Raw genomic sequence first — 17,102 nt, 5'->3', positions numbered from 1 at the left:
TTTCCACTGATAATAGGGTCACTTATATCAAATGAAACGCCCTTCCTTCTGACCCAGGAGGATATTTAAGCTTTGATCTTCCTCCAAAGACAGTAGGAAACCCACTGATTCCCAGCTAGGAAGAAGGGCCTGGGGAAGGGAAGTGGGAATGTAGGATTCCAGCCATGCCGGTCCATCCTGAGCCCAGTCAAGACCCAAGTCCACGGAGGCCAGGCCGGGTGGGGTGTCCAGAGCACTGGCAGGTGGGAAGGGGAGGTCTGGCGGAGACAACAAAGGCCGTTGGAGGGAAAAGATTAAAGGGCAGGAAAGCGCACAGCCACCCCTCACCCCAGACACAGCTGCTTTGGTGCATTCCTTCAGGCTCTCTAGACTTTGATATTTGCATAAATGGGCCTTGGCTGGGCTTCCACTTTGGGACAAAACAGGGAGTGATCACCAAGGACCAGGATGGGGCAGGCTTTTTCTTCGTGAACAGTCTGGCGGTGACTTCGCAGCCATCAGCTTGTGTAACCTAGGAAGTCTGAGTGGACGGGTCAGCCGTCCAGTCCCTGTAACTATGTGCTCACCGCCTCTGTCTCTGGCCAGCAAACCCATCAGATGCAGGCTCCTCTTTGAGCCTGTTTACAAGGCCTGCAGATACTTCTGTTTTGTTTTAGCCAAAAGGGCGAAGCGCTGCCAGCAGTATGTCTGGAATGTTATTTACTTGGTACATTTCTGTGGCTTTTCTTTGTAGCGCTGCACATGCCAGAGCAAGGGGTCATTTACTCGAAAATGCCAGGTTTCGCAGTTTGTCTTCTCTCTGGGGTGACTTTCTCAGTAAGAAGGTGAGCTCCTGTGCCTGCTAGTCCCTTCCTCCCTTCTTTCATGCCTTCTTTTTTTTGTTTTCTGACTTCGTGCTCTGAACTACTGTTGGTGGCTGCTGCATTGCTCGCGCGCGCGCACACACACACACACACACACACACACCCGCCACCACGTCCTAAATGCCCCAATTACAGTTTTTTATTCCTGGGGTTTCTGGTGGACTTTGCTGAGGGCCTGGCAGACATTTCATTTGCGTGCTTGCCCTGTTATTATTTCACATGAAAGCTGTCTATTTTGGCACACGTGGCTCCTACGATTTCAGTTGAGCTCTCTGAGCTGAATGGGCGATGTTGTGCAAGGGAAATACAGGTGGAGTTTTCTCTACTGGTGGCCGTGGGGGCGGAGGACAAATCTGCGAGCAGTCCCGGCTTGTGCGGAGCCAGCATGATAGCAAACAAATGGCTTTTGAAGGAGGGAACCAGTGTGTACAGTTTCTTAATTTGGGAGGTTTCCCAACTGTTCTTGTTCAAATGATGGAGGAGAGATTTTTTTTTTTAAGAGCTAATTCTTCATTAATAAAACTGTAAACAAGTCCTGGATAAATGAAAAATGTGGAAGATGGAAGCAGAAGAGGTTTTCTATCTGCCTTTTCTTTTTTCAGCCTTCCATCCTCCCATTTCATCTACACAATCTAATCATGGTATTTGGGGTTTTAAAACAAGGTATGGAAAATGAGATTAGATAAATCTCTCTAGCTGGGGCCAGCCCTGGGGCCGTTTGCACACCTGGGTGGGTTAGCTCCCTCCACCCCCTGCCTAATTTTGTTATGTCATGTGGATGTATAAGCATCTACAGATAGGAGATGATGCCTTTGAAAATCTTTGCCTTAACAGAAACTCGGCCTTCATCTGAGTCTCTTGGAAACCTTGCCCATCCACGACACCTGTTAGTGTGTTAACTTCATAACCAGCCCCAGTCCGAAATGGAAAATTTTGGTTCCATTCTTCTCGGCTTTTCCTGTCCTTCTGCATGACTTCTCAATTTGTGTGTAAGCTGCTCGGATTTTTGGCTGAAGGGGCTTCTTTGATCACTCTCTTGACAGCATGGGCTTCACACTCACACCTGCTCTTCTTTTACAGTCCAGATTTCAGAGTAAATGCTTCCATTGCCTTGTAATTTCTTCGGCATAAAACTTTGGTGCAGGTTACTCATTACAGGTAATAGCCGTTGGATGACGAAGACAACTGCTTGGCACAAACGGCCAGCTGAACCGCTGCCAGAAACGTAAACTGCCACTTTATTTATTTCTGAAAGCATCTAAGCTGCAAGCCTATCCGTCATGATCTGGCATGCACATGATAATAACAGGCTTGCCAGGCTGAGAAAGCCGCCCCATGGGGCAACCACGAGGGCAGGCTCTAACAAGACTCCGTGTGTTTTCTCCCCCATTATCCACAGCCCACACATCATCTTCCTCTCTCAGAGTGTCTTGACGGGAATGAGCCATCTCTGTGGGACCCGTCTCTGCCATGAAATTGCTCACGCCTGGTTTGGCCTGGCCATCGGGGCCCAGGACTGGACAGAGGAGTGGCTGAGCGAAGGGTTCGCCACTCACTTGGAAGATGTGTTCTGGGCCGAAGCACAGCAGGTAGGTTTACAGTGACCCTAAGCATTTCACCACCCAGAGTCAGATTCTATTCATAGGCATCTGTTCATTCAACAGATATGTCGAGGGCTTATTATGCGCCAGGGCTGTGCTGCTTGCTGGGGAGAGAGCTGTGTAAACAGAGGAAAGTCCCTGAGCCCCTGGGGGTTCTCAGTGTAGGGATAGGAGAGAGAACAGGGAAACAGACAAACACATCTGTAACATGTCAGGTGGTAAGTACTGGAAGGCAGATGAAGCCGGAGAGAGTGGTGGGAAGCTGAGTTTTAGAAGGCACTAGAAGGCCTCTCTGATAGTGGATATTTGAGCAAAGACTAGGAGCTCCGGTCAGGCTGTGGCTTACTCGGGCACTCTCTTGTGGTTATGGTTGTGGTGATCTTGACTGTTTGGTTTTGGTTTTTTACTAATAAGATAAAAATTTAAACCAGGAGTCATCATTGCAGATGTCTGCTGGCAACCAGTGAAGAATGAAATGTGGCTGGTGTAATAGGTTAGGGAGTGGTGAGGACCGAGGCCAACTGGGAGTTGCTCATCAGTGCCAGCGGATTGTCATCATGTCAACAGAAGGGCTCGGGGGAGCCTGGACTTGCAGTTGTTTAAAGGAAGTTCTAAATCTGGATTTTTATGTGAAATTTAGTAATTTAAAATATATTATGCCAACCAAACCTACCCAGAGGTAAGGGCAACACTTTCCCTGTTTACAACCTCTTCTTTAAAGGATTGGATGGCATTGCTAATAAGGATATGGCAACTAAACTGTCCTGCTTATTTTTCAGTTCTGAATATTTGGTCACTCTTTTCCCTCCCACCTCCAACCCTTACACACTGACTGGACTAGTTAACATTTTCTGAAATCCTCAAGTTGATGCATACCTGTATGGTTTTGCTCCAGTTCCTTCTGCCTGTTGAAATCCTGTTTATTTTTCACTAACCCGCTCAAGGTCACCTACTCTGGATAGCCCGGACTGATTGGTCCACTCACAATTCAATACTTACTCTTCTAGAAGCTTTGCACTCCCTCAGTATTTGGTACCTGCCTCTTTTTCCTCACTTTTTTCTTTTTTCCTCACTTTTTCCTTTTTCTGTTGATCCTCACAACAAGGCTGTGCTCTCTTCCAGAATGGAGCTACATCTTACTCACCCTCCCACCTTCTCTGCACCTTGGCCAGCAGCTTGCACCTCTGTGTCCCCTGCCACACAGTGAAGAGAGGCCATGTGGCAGACTTGGGAAAGGTGGCTGGGTTTGGAGTCAGACCAGATATAGCATCCCACCAACTCTGTCTGTAAATGTAGGTAGGTTATTAAGGCTCCCTGAGCCTCAGTTTCCTCATTTGGAAAATGGGTTTAAGAAAGTGTAAACTTGCATGGTAAATGGGATAATTATGAATTACACATAGAGCTTGTGTAAGAAATACCAGTTCTCCTTTTCTGCTCTCTTTCTCTTTGCATTTTCTACCATCTGACGCACAGTAGACATTTAGCGAGGGTTAAATAGGCTAATATCAATGAGCCTCTATCATCATCCCTTTTCTCAGGTGCTTCTGTCCTGAGACAATCAGATTTGTGCTATTCTTGGTAATTGTGAGCGTATTTCAGGCATGTAATGATCTCTCTGTTCTTTATCTCCATCCCCACAAAGCGCTTCTCCTTTGGCTTTGCCCCTGCCCATACTTCCAGGGGGTCACTGCTGAGTCTCTCGCTGTCCTGAATATGTCCATCTCCACTAACAGAGACGTGAAGCCAGTCTGGCCTCATCTCACAGCTCATACCTTCTGTGTGTCCGTCTGTGCTAGACCTGTAGAGATAAAAGGATGGGTAAGACACAGCCCTGCTCTGAAAGAGGTCATAGCTGAACTGTGAAGGTGAGAGAAGCACACAGTAGAAGGGAGAAGAAAATAAGTTAGAAGAGAGAGGTAAACACCAAATATTGTGTGGGTTCAGAGGTGGGAGAGGTCAGGTCTGAGCTGATCCAGGAAGATCCAGATCATCTTCTCCAAGAAGACCTCTGACATGGGGCTCAAAGGGAAAGTGGGAGTTGAGGTTTCTTTATCCCTCTTTTCCCCTTAACTTGCCGCAGGGGACAATCCACCTCATCATCCTTTATGGTATAGGCAGTAACTCTCTGATATGTGAAAACAGTTTGGTCTGAAGCAAAGTGGCCATTCTTGAGTTTAGCAAAAATGTTTGGAAACATTTCCACACACGTGTATCACTCTACCTCCTTCCTTGAAGGGAGGTCTGAGTGTGGGCAGCAGATGTCCCAGGCACGAGAGAAGGGCTCTTTGGGGCAGGGAAAGGTGCACCGGCTCACGGGACTCTCCTGGCCAGCAGTGGATGTCACCAGGGAAGAGGTCATGAGGCACACTGGACACTTGGCCGCCCAGGTGACTGTGCTATCTAGGCAACACTGAGCATCAGCAAGCAGGGCAGAGTAGGGAGTGGGAAATCACTGAATGAGGAGATAGAAAGTGGCATTCCCCAGGGAGAAGTGAATTGAGTTAGTTGCAAGATTGTATCATATAACTTGTCATCAACCCTGATAAAAATCTATCCTCTTTCACAGGTGTCTTAGCTCAGGCTGCCTTAACTCAATACCACAGACTGGGTTAACTTAAACAACACTCGTTTTTTCATAGTTCTGGAGTCTAAAAGTCCAAGGTCAAGGTGCTGACAGGCTTGTGCTCTGGTGAGACCTTTCTTTCCTGGCTTGGTGACGGCCACCTCCTCACTATGTCCTGCCATGGCCTTTCCTCTGTGCAAATATGGAAAGAGCTCTGGCGTCTCTTCCTCTTGTAAGGACACCAGTCCTGTTGGACCAGGGCCCATCCTAATAACCTCATTAACCTTAATTACCTATGTAAAGGTCCCATCTCCAAATATAGTCACATTGGGGGTTAGGGCTTCAACATATGAATTTTCCATAGCAACAAAGTACACAGAACCTGTAGATCATCTGGTCTCTGCTGGCTACTTGGCACCTCTGTCCCTCCCCAGTAATAGCATGCTCCTAGCCTGACCACATCCCTCACCATTCTCTAATGAAAGCACACGCTTTCCCTCTTTCTGAAATTGCTACTTCCCTGGCTGACTCCTGCTGTCCCTGGGGACCAGCACAGGCCCCAGCACCTCCTCAGGAAAGGTTTCTGACTCACCTGGCTGGCCAGGGGGCATCTAGCTTCTTCCTTAACCTCTACCATGACTGCACTCTGATGGCTAGTGTTCTTATCAGTCTCCCTGGACTCCTCGGAGTACAGGCTGTGTCCGTAATGTACCCAGGGCCTGGAAGAGACTCAGTAAATATCTGTTGAATGAACTATTAAGGATCTTTAGTTTCCAGAAACGCCTGTTGATACTGACATTTCCCTCCCTGGTGGATGTTCTGCTGCCCTTCCTTACAAAGACTTTAGCCGCAGGGCCTCACGAGCTGAGTGACAGCAGCCAATTCTCAGTAGCAGGGCAGGGTGTGATGGTACTCCCCTCCCCCAGATTGAGTCCAGGCCGTACACTCTTTCTGATTATATGCAGACAGAATCATCTGGGCTGCATTAGCAGGCTCCTCTGTAAATAGCCCTTAACAAAACCGAGGGCTGGGAAAAGTAGGAGGTAAATGGAGGGGACCTTCCCCACCCTGTGCAGAAAGACAAAGCAGGAGAGGTCTGGATGGAATCAGAGTAGAAATGGCCCCCTAGGGAAGCCTGCTCTCTCTGGGCCAGGGGTGTGTGAAGGATGGGTTTTGGGACCGGGAGACGCCTTCCAAACAGCCAGGCCTAGCTCTATCACCAGCAGGAGAATTAGCAGCTGGCTCTTCGTTTGAGAACCTGCCAGACCCCCTTGGCCCTCTGACTTTTCTGGTGGGGGACAAGGCACCATGGAGAGACCATCACCCTGAAACTGAGCGAGCTGCTCCCTTGGGCGGTTGTGACCCCACACAAGGACAATAATGACTGTGTTTTATGCACGTGTGTTTGTGTGTCTGTGGCCCAAGCAGCTGGCCCCCCACGAGGCCCAGGAGCAGCAGGAGCTGAAGGCTTGTCTGCGCTGGTGTCGCCTCCAGGACGAGGTGCGGAACTCCCCGGAGGAGATGCAGGTGTTGAGGTAAAGCGCCAGGTGATCTCTTTACCTTCTCATCCTCTGCCCGCCACCTACTCCTCTCCTTTGAGCCGCCTCCTGGCCACCTACGAAATACGCTGTTTCCTTTTTAAATCAAATTGGGTTAGGTCACTCCCTGTCCCAGGGATGTGATTGTTACGTTTTAAGTCTTTCAGGGCTTTGCCTTCTGACATTTTCCTGGTGTCTCTGTTTAGGAAAAAACTAACACAAGGCCATTTCCAGGACCAAATTCTTCATTTGAAGTTCTAAGAGGACTCGGACAAGGTTGGGGTCTGGTGACCTGACAGAATAATTTAAAATAATAATAATAGTAAAAGCCAAAGAAAACCTTTAGGAAAATATTGATTCCTAAGTGTTTAGTAGTAACAGATGTTTCTGTCAATGGGGCATTTTGTTTCCGGTCTTCCCAGCAGGAGGCCGCTCCCTAGCCTGGGGAAGGTTCTACTCCTAGCTCCTGCGCTTTGTTTTCAGAGTGTGTCTTGCAGCACTTGTAGGATTACTTCTTGCCATTTTTCCGTTTTCCCTCTCTGCTTTGCTCGTTTCCTTCACTTCTCTAAATAGTTGTTTATCTGAAACCCAAAGCCTAGGCCCTAGGAACACCACGATTGCTATGACAACAGAAGCTTTCATCCTGCCCCCTCTCCGCTAGAGCCAAGCTTGTGGAATCCTCAGTCTGACAGGTGGGAAGGCAGCCATCCAGCAATAGCCCCTCATTTTTGATGACAACCTGTCTGTCTCCCAGGCAGGAGCCGGCTTAAAATGGTTCGGTTGTTGTTTGTTTTTGATTAAACACCAACTCTCCACAGTGACTGTCCACCGAAGCTAAGTCTGAGGGAAATACACGGGGCCCAGCCTGACCCCAGGGAGGCTGGCTGGTGCTTTGGAGCAGCACTGAGGCCTGGGGTGTGGCCACTCTTCCCACAGACATGTCCCCCTTGCTTGCACGCGAATCTCTTGCGGCCCGCTGACTCATCCATTGTTTAGGAGAGCCAGCGCCAGCGCCGGGAGCCCACATCCCCCACCCGGCACTGCTGTGTGTGCACCGCTGCACTCAGCCCGTGGGGCAGCTATAACGCCCGTGGGGACAGGGTCCCTGCTCTCATGGAGCTTTGACTTAGCGGGACCCCGCCGTATTCACCCCTAGTTACAGATGCTGAGAAGTGACGTGAAGGAAAGGTGTCTCTGAGGACCAAGAAGGCCTTGAAGCAGGAAAGGGCTTGACATGTTGGTACTAGAGGGATGGTGGGACCAGATGGGCCGAGAGAGTCCGGCAGGAGTCAGGTCAGCAAGCCTTACTCCAAGTTCAATGGAAGGGAGCTGGGGCCTGCAGCAGGGGAGGGTCATGATCTGTCTTGTGTTTTCAGTGCTGCTCTGGCAGCCAGGGGGGTGGACTACGGGCAGCAGAGGGAGGGCGAGGGGAAGGGTTAGACCCACAGTCATCCACACAGGAGATCCGGGGGTGGGGGTGGGGGGCAGGTTCAAGGAATAGACCCATTTGAGACAGGTTTGGGCGGTGGAGCTGCCGGAACTTTGGCCACTGGATGTAGAGAAGAGGGAGATGAGAGTGTCCAGAATGATTCCAGGCTTTTAACTTGAGTAGCTGGGTAGATGGTGAGGCCATTTGGTGAGACAGCCAAGATATCAGAAGGAAAAAATAAAAATCCCAGGTCTGTATGTATCAAGTTTGGGATACCAGATAGATACTCAATATTGAGAACTTAGTGGGGTCTACAAGTCAGCAGCTCACTGGAGAGATTGGAACATTCAGCATATAAATACTTAAAACTCTGAGCACACTGAAATCACCAGGGAGAGAGGAAGGCAAGGGCAGAGGTTGGAGGAAGGTGGGGAGCCAGCAGAGGAGCTTGGGAAATCAGTGTGGAGACGGGGTGGGGCGTCATAATGAACATGAGTTGATGAAATGTGCTCCCAATTTATAAGCAGGCCAACCGCACACGGGGAAGTCATCACACACACATAAGGAGAGCCTTATCTCTGCCCTCCATGGGGCTGTGATCAACCCAGCCTCTGAGGGCCAAGAGCTTTTCCTGTGTGTAGAGCCGGGAGAAGAAATACACTATATTTAGACCCTTGTGCTGGAAAGCTTATTATAGCATTTGTTTTCCTTTTTCTTAGTATTCAGAAATCGTGTTTGCCTAAATTTAGGCAAACCATGAAATGGCTGCATTTGAAAGATTTGCTGCACATCAGTATGGAAACCATGACTATCAGATGTGCTTACAGTGAAGAGGAGATGTTCCTGAACTTGCCTGGGTTACATAGTCTAGGTTTAGTTTACTCTCATCCTGTGGAATCCTCCCTTAAATGGGCATGGAGAGCCTAGAAATAACCAAAAGTGAAAAAGAAAAAAAAGAATAGAGTTATAAGAATTTGTTCTCAGATTTTATTTTGGTTTAATATGCAAAGAAATCACTTAAAACAAGACCGTAATCAAAGACACTATCTTTCTCTCCCCATCTCTTTCAAGATATCCCATGGTCTTGAAATGATGGACCAACAATTTAGAAGTCTTGGTTTGTGTCTTGCTACATTCCTCGTTCCTCAGTGTTGACAGACAAAATGGAAACTTTTCTTACTCATCTTTGCAGTAGCTTTCAACATGGTTGACCACTCCCTCCTAAAAACACTTTCTTCACTGGGCTTCTGTGTGTCACACTCTCCTTGATTTCCTTCTGCTCCGCTGCCAGCCCTTCCCCACCCCTCCTGCTGGCTATTCAACCTCTTCACTTAGATGACTCACAGCTCAGAAAGAGAGATTAAGGTCTCCAACATCATACAGCAGATAAAGAGCGGAGCGGAGATTGAAATCTGGGGATGGAAATGACCCTCTTTTCCCTAGTCTCTCTCTCTTTCTGCTTTCAAGGAACTCAATATAGTATTTAGTTGCATCAAAAACAAACAAACAAACAAACAAAAGATCAAAGCCCTGCAACTATCTTGTACTATGGAAGGATATGAAGGTCAGAGTTTGAAAAAATTATCCTTAGGGGCACCTGAGTGACTCAGTCTGTTAAGCATCTGACTTGATTTCAGCTCAGATCATGATCTCACTGTTGGTGAATTTGAGCCCCCTTGTTGAACTCTGCACTGACAGCATTGGAGCCTGCTTGTAATTCTCTCCCTTCCTCTCTCTCTGCCTTCTCCTGCATCTCTCTCTTTTTCTCAAAATAAATAAATAAACTTAAAAGAAAAAAGTATCCTTGGACCAAGCATCTTTGTCTTTTTACACATGAGTGCATGTGTCCGATTATTTCAGTAGCTATACGGAAAAAAAAAAAAAACCCTCAACATTGTGTTGATTATAGATGTTGGACTATTAACAAAGTGAGAAGAGGAAAACTAAAATTGTGTTTGGCTCTGACTTGCTAATGTTAGAACTGTTTTCCAGTTGTGTCTTCCATACATCCAGTGTTGGACATGGCTCTCATCAAATATGTATAGACTGACTTGGTTTTAAGACTTCATTTGGTTACAACAGTTTCTGTGTTTTCCTTCTCAGCGTTCCTAGGCCAGGGAGCCTGTACTGTGGCGGCATGCTCTTGCAGCATGACGATTTGCTCATAGTCTCAAAATGCTAAGGGTCACATTACTCACTCCATGTCTTTCCTCATTTGTTAATTATTAAAGATGCTTTCCCCTTAGCCGAGACCCCAGTGGCTCTCCCCAGACTCTCCCTCACATGTGCACCGACCCCCGGCAAAACTGCACCCGGCAAAGCTGATCTTAATGCTGTCCTCCTCTGCCTGGCCACCATTACTCTGCTCTCCTGCTGTCTCTACCCCGCCCCCCCTCGACTGTGCAGCAGTCAAGGAAGATGCGAAGGGCCTTCTGTAAGACTCCCATGCCTTTGGTCCCAGGGGCACTGCTGGATTCTGGCCTTCTCTCTCTAAAGAGCTTTACCCTGGAGTGTTAGTATATTCTGACAAGCCTGCGGGATGGAAGAGCTACAATGGCAGGGTCAGAAGAAATCTCTGTTGGTTTTTATTGTTTGTGATTTATTATCACTTCCCCACTTTTCTGCATTCATTGTTAAAGTCAAGCTCATGCTGAGAAAAACGTGAAAATATATCATGTTGAGGAGGCGCTGACAGGCCCACAATCTTATGTGACTCTCCTAGCTGCTGCCTCCACAGACAGCATAATTCTAGAGAAGCACTGATATCGTTTCCTACCTTTCTCATAAATGTCTCATTCCCTGGTCAAAAAGACATCTCATAATAATAGGGGGGAACCCCATGTATGCAACGCTCCATAGCCAAGATGAAGTGTGCGTGCCGCTGGTTCTGTGGGTTTGCATGACTCCTAAGCACTGGATGTTCCATTTAAAACACTAAGACTTTTGGGGCACCTGGGTGGCTTGGTCGGGTAAGCATCCGACTTCGGCTCAGGTCATGATCTTGCAGTTCTCTCAGTGAGTTCGACCCGTGCCATCAGGCTCTGTGCTGACAACTCTGAGCCTGCAGCCTGCTTCAGATTCTGTGTCTCCCTCTCTCTCTGCTCCTCCCCCACTCACTCTCTGTCTTTTCTCTCTGTCTCTCAAAGATAAGTAAACATTAAAAAAATAATTAAAAAAAAAAAGTAAGACTTTTGAAATCAGTCTATGTGTACACCTCTGGTATGCATGAAGCTTTTGCCTCTAAAGTTTTTCTCAAAATTTTTATTTCTGATCCTTGAAGAACACAGCAGTCTTTTCCCACCCACATGTGGGAACTCATCCACTCGCAGCCACACAAACCTGCCTCATGGGAAAGCTCCCCTCTTTCCGGACTCCCTTGCTGTCACGCACCCACCTCCAGCCCAGAGGCTCAGCCTCCACCATTCCTCCATCCTGGGACCTGAGATTCCCAGCGTGCCTACCTCAGTTTCCACCAGCTCCATAGGCTGGGAATAAATCTGTTTACTCTTTCCAGGGCAGTTCCCTTCCCCATGGCCTTCAGCGTTTATTCCAGACCTTCCTCACTCTCTCTTCTCTTGCCTCCTGTCCTCTAGGGAAAACTGAAGCCATCAGCCATATTATCCCTTCAATTCTATAAATGCATCAATATCCACATCTCCCTGACCTCTCAGATGCCCGAGAGCCAATCTGTCAGTCTTAATACAACTACAGACACATTTCTAGTTCCAAAGGTAGAAGTGGAGATGCATGTGCATTGATGCAAATCTAGAACTTCCATATACCTAAGTGAGCTTTAAGCCCTCTGCCCATAAGGAAAAAGGGAAGGGAGACCATATATGAAGGGAGAATGAAGTTCCCATCACTTTGGGCCATGGGCTGGGGTCATGAGTCTAGGGAAACTTTTTTCCTAAGGCCATTTTGCCCTTATGATCACCAGATTCTGTAAATATATTCCAGTCTTTAATTATTGGAACCCCTCTGCTTTGTTTGATACTATTGATAACTCTTGCCTTCTGGGGTTCTCGATCACCTGACTTTCTTGGCAGCTCCTCTTCTGGCTCTTCTTCAGCGTTTGTGTTCCCTCGGGGCCCTGTTCTTAACTGCACATCCCCCTGGAGTGGTCCCATCTACACCCCCTGCCTTAGGTGGGATTCCCCAGAAGCAGGCCCTGAGACAAGATTCATGGGGAAGAGATTTATTAGGAAGTATTCCTAGGAGGGAAAGTAGAAGTGAGGAGAAGGAAAGGAGGCCAAGCCAAGGTGCTGTGAAACCAAGTCAAGTCACATAGGATTGCTCTGGAGGTAGTGCGGGTCATTCTCAAAGTTGTCCTTGCCAGGGTATGGCCCAGGGTGTGTGTACACCCCTTCGCCTGTCCTTATTGCTTGGACAGATGTACATTTCCAGGTACTTCTGTCTCTTGTGTTTGCAGGTAAAAGAAGTTTGGGCACCTGGAGAGCCCCCACATCTGACAGAGTTATGGAGAGCAGGCCAAGAGCTAATGTGCACACAGATGATAACAGGGCCCCACAGAATGTGAGTGGGGTGTTGGCACTGCTGGCCACACTTCCTTTCTCTGCTGGAAGCTCCCACATCTCCAGGCCAGCCCCACCCTCTCTTAAAGATCACATGTGACTGCTTAGCTGTCCATTTGACATCCTCTCTCCCTGGTGGCCCTACAGCCATCCTACGCTGGTAACCACGTCTCATGGCCCCATCTGCTCACCTCCTATGGTGGTGAGCTCATCAATGGTGGCTCAGGTTCCCATGCTCATCCCAGGTCGAAAATGGGGGAGTCTACCAATTCCTCCCTCCTCTCCACTCCTTGCCCCAGGAGGGTTTAAGTCATCACTGTGAACTTTTCTTGTAAGTATTCTCAGCTGGGTCCTTCTCCAATCCTATAATACTCCTGTATACCTGGTTAGAACTTAACTCACTGGCACCAATCCAACAGCCTCTGAATCGTTCTTTCTGTCTCTGGTCATCAAATCCACCTTCCTCACTGCCACTGTGGAGCTCTTCCTGAAACACCTTCTGATTCTGCCACCTCCTTACTTAAAACTCTGCAAAAGCTTCCCTTCACCTCCAGGAAAAACTTCAAGTTCTGTAATACAGCAGGCACAGCCCTGCATGCCAACACTCCTACCTGTTTTTCACAGTCCCTTCTCTTGCCATTTTTTGCTTCACCCTCTAGCCACCTCACCAAGCTCATATAGACCCCTACAGTATTCTATATATGGGTTATGGAAATTTATTTCTTACACTTCTGGAGGCTAAAAGCCCAAGAGCAAGGTGTCAGCAGGTTTGGCTTCTTCTGCAACCTCTCTCCTTGGCTTACAGGTGGCCACCTTCTCTCTGAGTCCATACATGGTCTTTCCATTGTGCACCTACACTCCTGGTGTCTCTTTATACATCCCCATCTCCTCTCCTTGTAAAGGCTACCAACTGAATGCCTCATTTTAACTTAACTAGCTCTTTAAAGGCCCTGTGTCTAAATCTAGTCACATTCTGAAGTACGGCAGATTAGGGCTTCAGCATAAAAATTTTGGAAAACTATAATGCAGCCCATAACATCTACTGTCTGCCTGTTCTTTCTTACCTCCTTGCCTTGTTTTCATTTTGTCTCTATTAGAATATCCTCCCCTTATCACATGACTCCAAATCATCATGATTCAAAATACATCACTGCATTCCAAAAGTCTCTGGCTTTCTCCTGACAAGATAAGCATGTGGCCTTCCTCTGCACCCTCTAAATGCTCTGATTGTATCTCCATCCCTAATCTTACTACATTATTTGATAATTAAATTCAGAATGAGCCATGTTATATTGCCAATTACTGACTGTTTTTAACGTACAAACACAGCAGTTTTATATGGTCCAACCTAATGCATCCTTCTTCAGAGTCATGAGCTTTTGGACCCGAGGACTATGCCTTCTTTACTTCTGTATACCACAGGGTTTGGCACTGAATGGATACTCGGTAAATGTTGAAGAAAGGAATGTCATAAACCACATGATCTCTGTCCCTGAGGTTCTTTCTATATTATTTACAGCGTTGAAATATTGGTCAGAAGACAGTAGATAGAAAAACCCTAGGCTGTATCCTCAGCTTTCTAAGGACTGGCAGATTACTGTTGGCAGGTTTAGCTACAAAGGGTATCTGGGAAGATGTGAGGTTTGAGCTGGGATGGAAAGAAAGGCTAGCATTGAGACTGGGAAAGAGCTGGAAGGAAGAGAACTCAAGGAGCAAAGTGTGGCAAGCGTTAACAGTGAATTAATTGTGGAAATGGGCATTAAGTGAGAATGAGCTTCCTGGAAAGGACAGCCATCAGGAACCCCATGAGACTGAAGGAAGCCAGAGAAGGACAGGCTAAGTAACTGAGTTCCTTAGATGCCAGATTCAAGAGTTTACACGTGACCATCCAGGCATTGGGGAGCTATTTTCGGTTCCAAGAATGACATAATGAAAATGAAAGTTCTGGGAAGATTACCCAGCCTGTGAGATCATACATGATCAGAGAGACAGAGTCTAGAAACCATTTCAGGAACCCGCACCTGAGTTTAGAAGTGCTTAGGATCCCCTTCCTGGTTGGCCTAAGGCTCTAAGTGGCTCATTTGGAGCTATTCAGACTGGTTAGAGAGTCCATACAACTTCAAAGAAGGCTTCTAATAATATGATGTAAAGCTTTCTCTGATCACAGATAAGGATTGACCCATTAAAGGAAGTGGTTGAATATGTGGGCTTTGTGAAGTTTGTTATGACTTTAACAGAGTGAAAGGCAACAGTCCCAGCTCCTTCTTGGCCAAAGCCTGGTCTGTCCTTCCTCATTTTAGAGAAACGTCTGAGAATGGAGGCCTGGGCCCTCTCCGGAGCTTGTCAGTCTTCAGGTCTCAACCCGGGAGAAGAGTCTACGGTTTAAAAGAGTAAGCTTGGAAGCCAGAGTGCCTGGATTTGAGTCCTGCTCTGACTCCTCCACTTGCTAAGTGACCTTGGCAGAGTTACAAAAGCATAATAAGCTTTGGTCTCCTCACTATAACATGAGAATGATAACACAATGGTTTCTACTTTATAGATGAGTGTGAGGGATAATGCGATGAATATGTACAAATCACTTAGAACACATGTATTGGGTTGAATCACAGGGAATTGTCATTTTGGTGGATCTAAAGTGGCTCAGAATTGTTAGTTTCCAATAATTCAACCTACAGTAAACACTCAACACATGTTAGGTGCTGTCATCTAGACCCTCTGACGCTTGGTCAATGTTTGCCCAACAAGTGACAGAGGCCACAAGGATACAGCCCCTGCAGCCAGCCCCACTCACTTCTGGTTTGTTCTGGTTTCTGTCTCTTCTCTCATTGCTGCCACTCTCCTCTGGTGACCACAAAGGCACCCTGCTCCTTTCTCTTTAGCAACCAGAGCCGGAAACACCTACTTTTCCTCTTGATAAACTTGCAATTGGCTAGAATGTTCAAAAGGTTAATTTATAAACTTAAAAAAAATTTTTTTAATGTTTATTTTTGAGAGACAGCACAAGCAGGGGAGGGGCAGAAAGAGAAAGGGAGACACAGAATCTGAAGCAGGCTCCAGTCTCTGAGCTGTCAGCACAGAGCCTGACATGGGACCTGAACTCACGAACCATAAGATCACGACCTGAGCTGAAGTCGGATGCTTAACCGACTGAGCCACCCAGGCACCCCAAAAAGTTAATTTTATTAAGAACCTAATAGGATGTTTAAAAAGGGGCTGGAGGAGGCAAGAATGCCTGGTTACCAATGAAAAAGATGGGATTGAAAGCAAAAATGAACTCCCCCAAAAGTTTGAACATTAAGCAAAGATACTCAAACTAATAGCTTTAGGTGAGAATTAACTTGGCAGTGCTTCTAAGACAAATGGAATATCCATGCCTTCCTGGAACCTACTTTTGGTCTCATCCCTACATTAGGGCCATGCTGGTATCCCCTCTGGCTCTGCTCGCTCTGTACAGTTCCCCTGGCATTCCTGTGCAACATCTGACCACAGCCCTGAGGAGAAGACAGTTCTGGTCTCTATGGCTTCAAGTGTTCTTACCTGAGTTCTGACCGCCTGCACTGGCCTGTGTACTTCCTGGGGTTTCTACGCACACACCTTGGAACTCCTACCCTCCACTCCATCCTTCAGGCCTGGAGCTCTGTTCACCCCATTTTTTCTGTCAAATTCTCTTTTTGTGAACCACACACACTAGCAAGCTAGCTGTGTAGACAGTTTCTACCCTTTCGTGACAGGATGGTGTTGTACCTGTGCCAGCGTTTTCTGAAAAACTTTAAGGCTCTCAGCTAGCCAGAAACAGACTCTGCCCTTTCCTGTCTCAAAGGCCAGCTCCCTCCCCCTGAGCTGCCCACTCGGTTCCTGTTTCCTGTTGGAGGGACACCCTGAGTTCTCATTTCTTTTACCCGGCAAAGATGATAGACATGTCCTGAATATTTGAACTCAAATAACACTCCCTGTTCATTTTTTTTAGACCATTCCCTGGTTACTCATCACTCAGGTATTTCAAAGGGAGGAACAGAATTCTCCTTGATAGGCCCCTAATTACATATTTACTGTACATGGTGTTTCATTTTTGCAATTACATTTAGTAGGGTTTTTTAGATAGAGAAAAACTTAAAGAAGAATTAAGCAGTTCATAATCGCTGCTTTGTTAACCATGGTTTGGGGTGGGTTTGTTTTGTTTTGTTTTTATAAGAAGAGTACCTAACAGAAAAACCCAGACAGTTTAGAAAGGTGTAATTCCATCCCCACCTCTGTAGTCTTTACCCGAAGATAATCTCTGCTAGCATTTTCTTGTGAATCCTTCCAAAAATAAATTTTGTTAAGTATACATGTATACTTCTGTATTGCTCCCCTGTGTGCCACTGATTCATTATATAACACTATTTGCCTGTGAAATATTTTCCTAAAAAATAATGAGTCATGTATAATAATTCATGTATATAAACCAATCTATAATAATTCACTCTTATCGTGCCCGCCCTCTGAGGATATCTCATGCACTCAGCCAGTCCTAGTGTAATGTACACTACATTCGTGGCTAATGAGTGTTAGTTGCACACTCAGAAAAACTCTCGTC

General features: G+C 46.9%; 1 protein-coding gene across 4 annotated transcripts in view; it reads left to right on the top strand.

Annotated features, from left to right (window-relative positions):
* The window catches only part of LOC120240827 (aminopeptidase O (putative)), a 343,553-nt gene that overhangs the window by 189,622 nt on the left and 136,829 nt on the right, over positions 1–17,102 (top strand). For 3 of the 4 annotated variants that reach the window (XM_039245663.1, XM_039245664.1, XM_039245666.1), the window contains exons 6-7: positions 2,263–2,452; positions 6,453–6,562. In XM_039245663.1, the coding sequence (XP_039101594.1) occupies positions 2,263–2,452; positions 6,453–6,562 (300 nt within the window). The remainder of the gene's footprint in view (positions 1–2,262; positions 2,453–6,452; positions 6,563–17,102) is intronic. The other variant, XM_039245665.1, reaches the window with a different exon arrangement.

Source organism: Hyaena hyaena, unplaced genomic scaffold (assembly GCF_003009895.1).
Source record: "Hyaena hyaena isolate Hyena2069 unplaced genomic scaffold, ASM300989v1 scaffold_269, whole genome shotgun sequence".
Lineage (NCBI taxonomy): Eukaryota > Metazoa > Chordata > Mammalia > Carnivora > Hyaenidae > Hyaena > Hyaena hyaena.
Note: the sequence above shows the minus strand (reverse complement) of the source record. Positions and strands in the feature narration are given on the sequence as shown.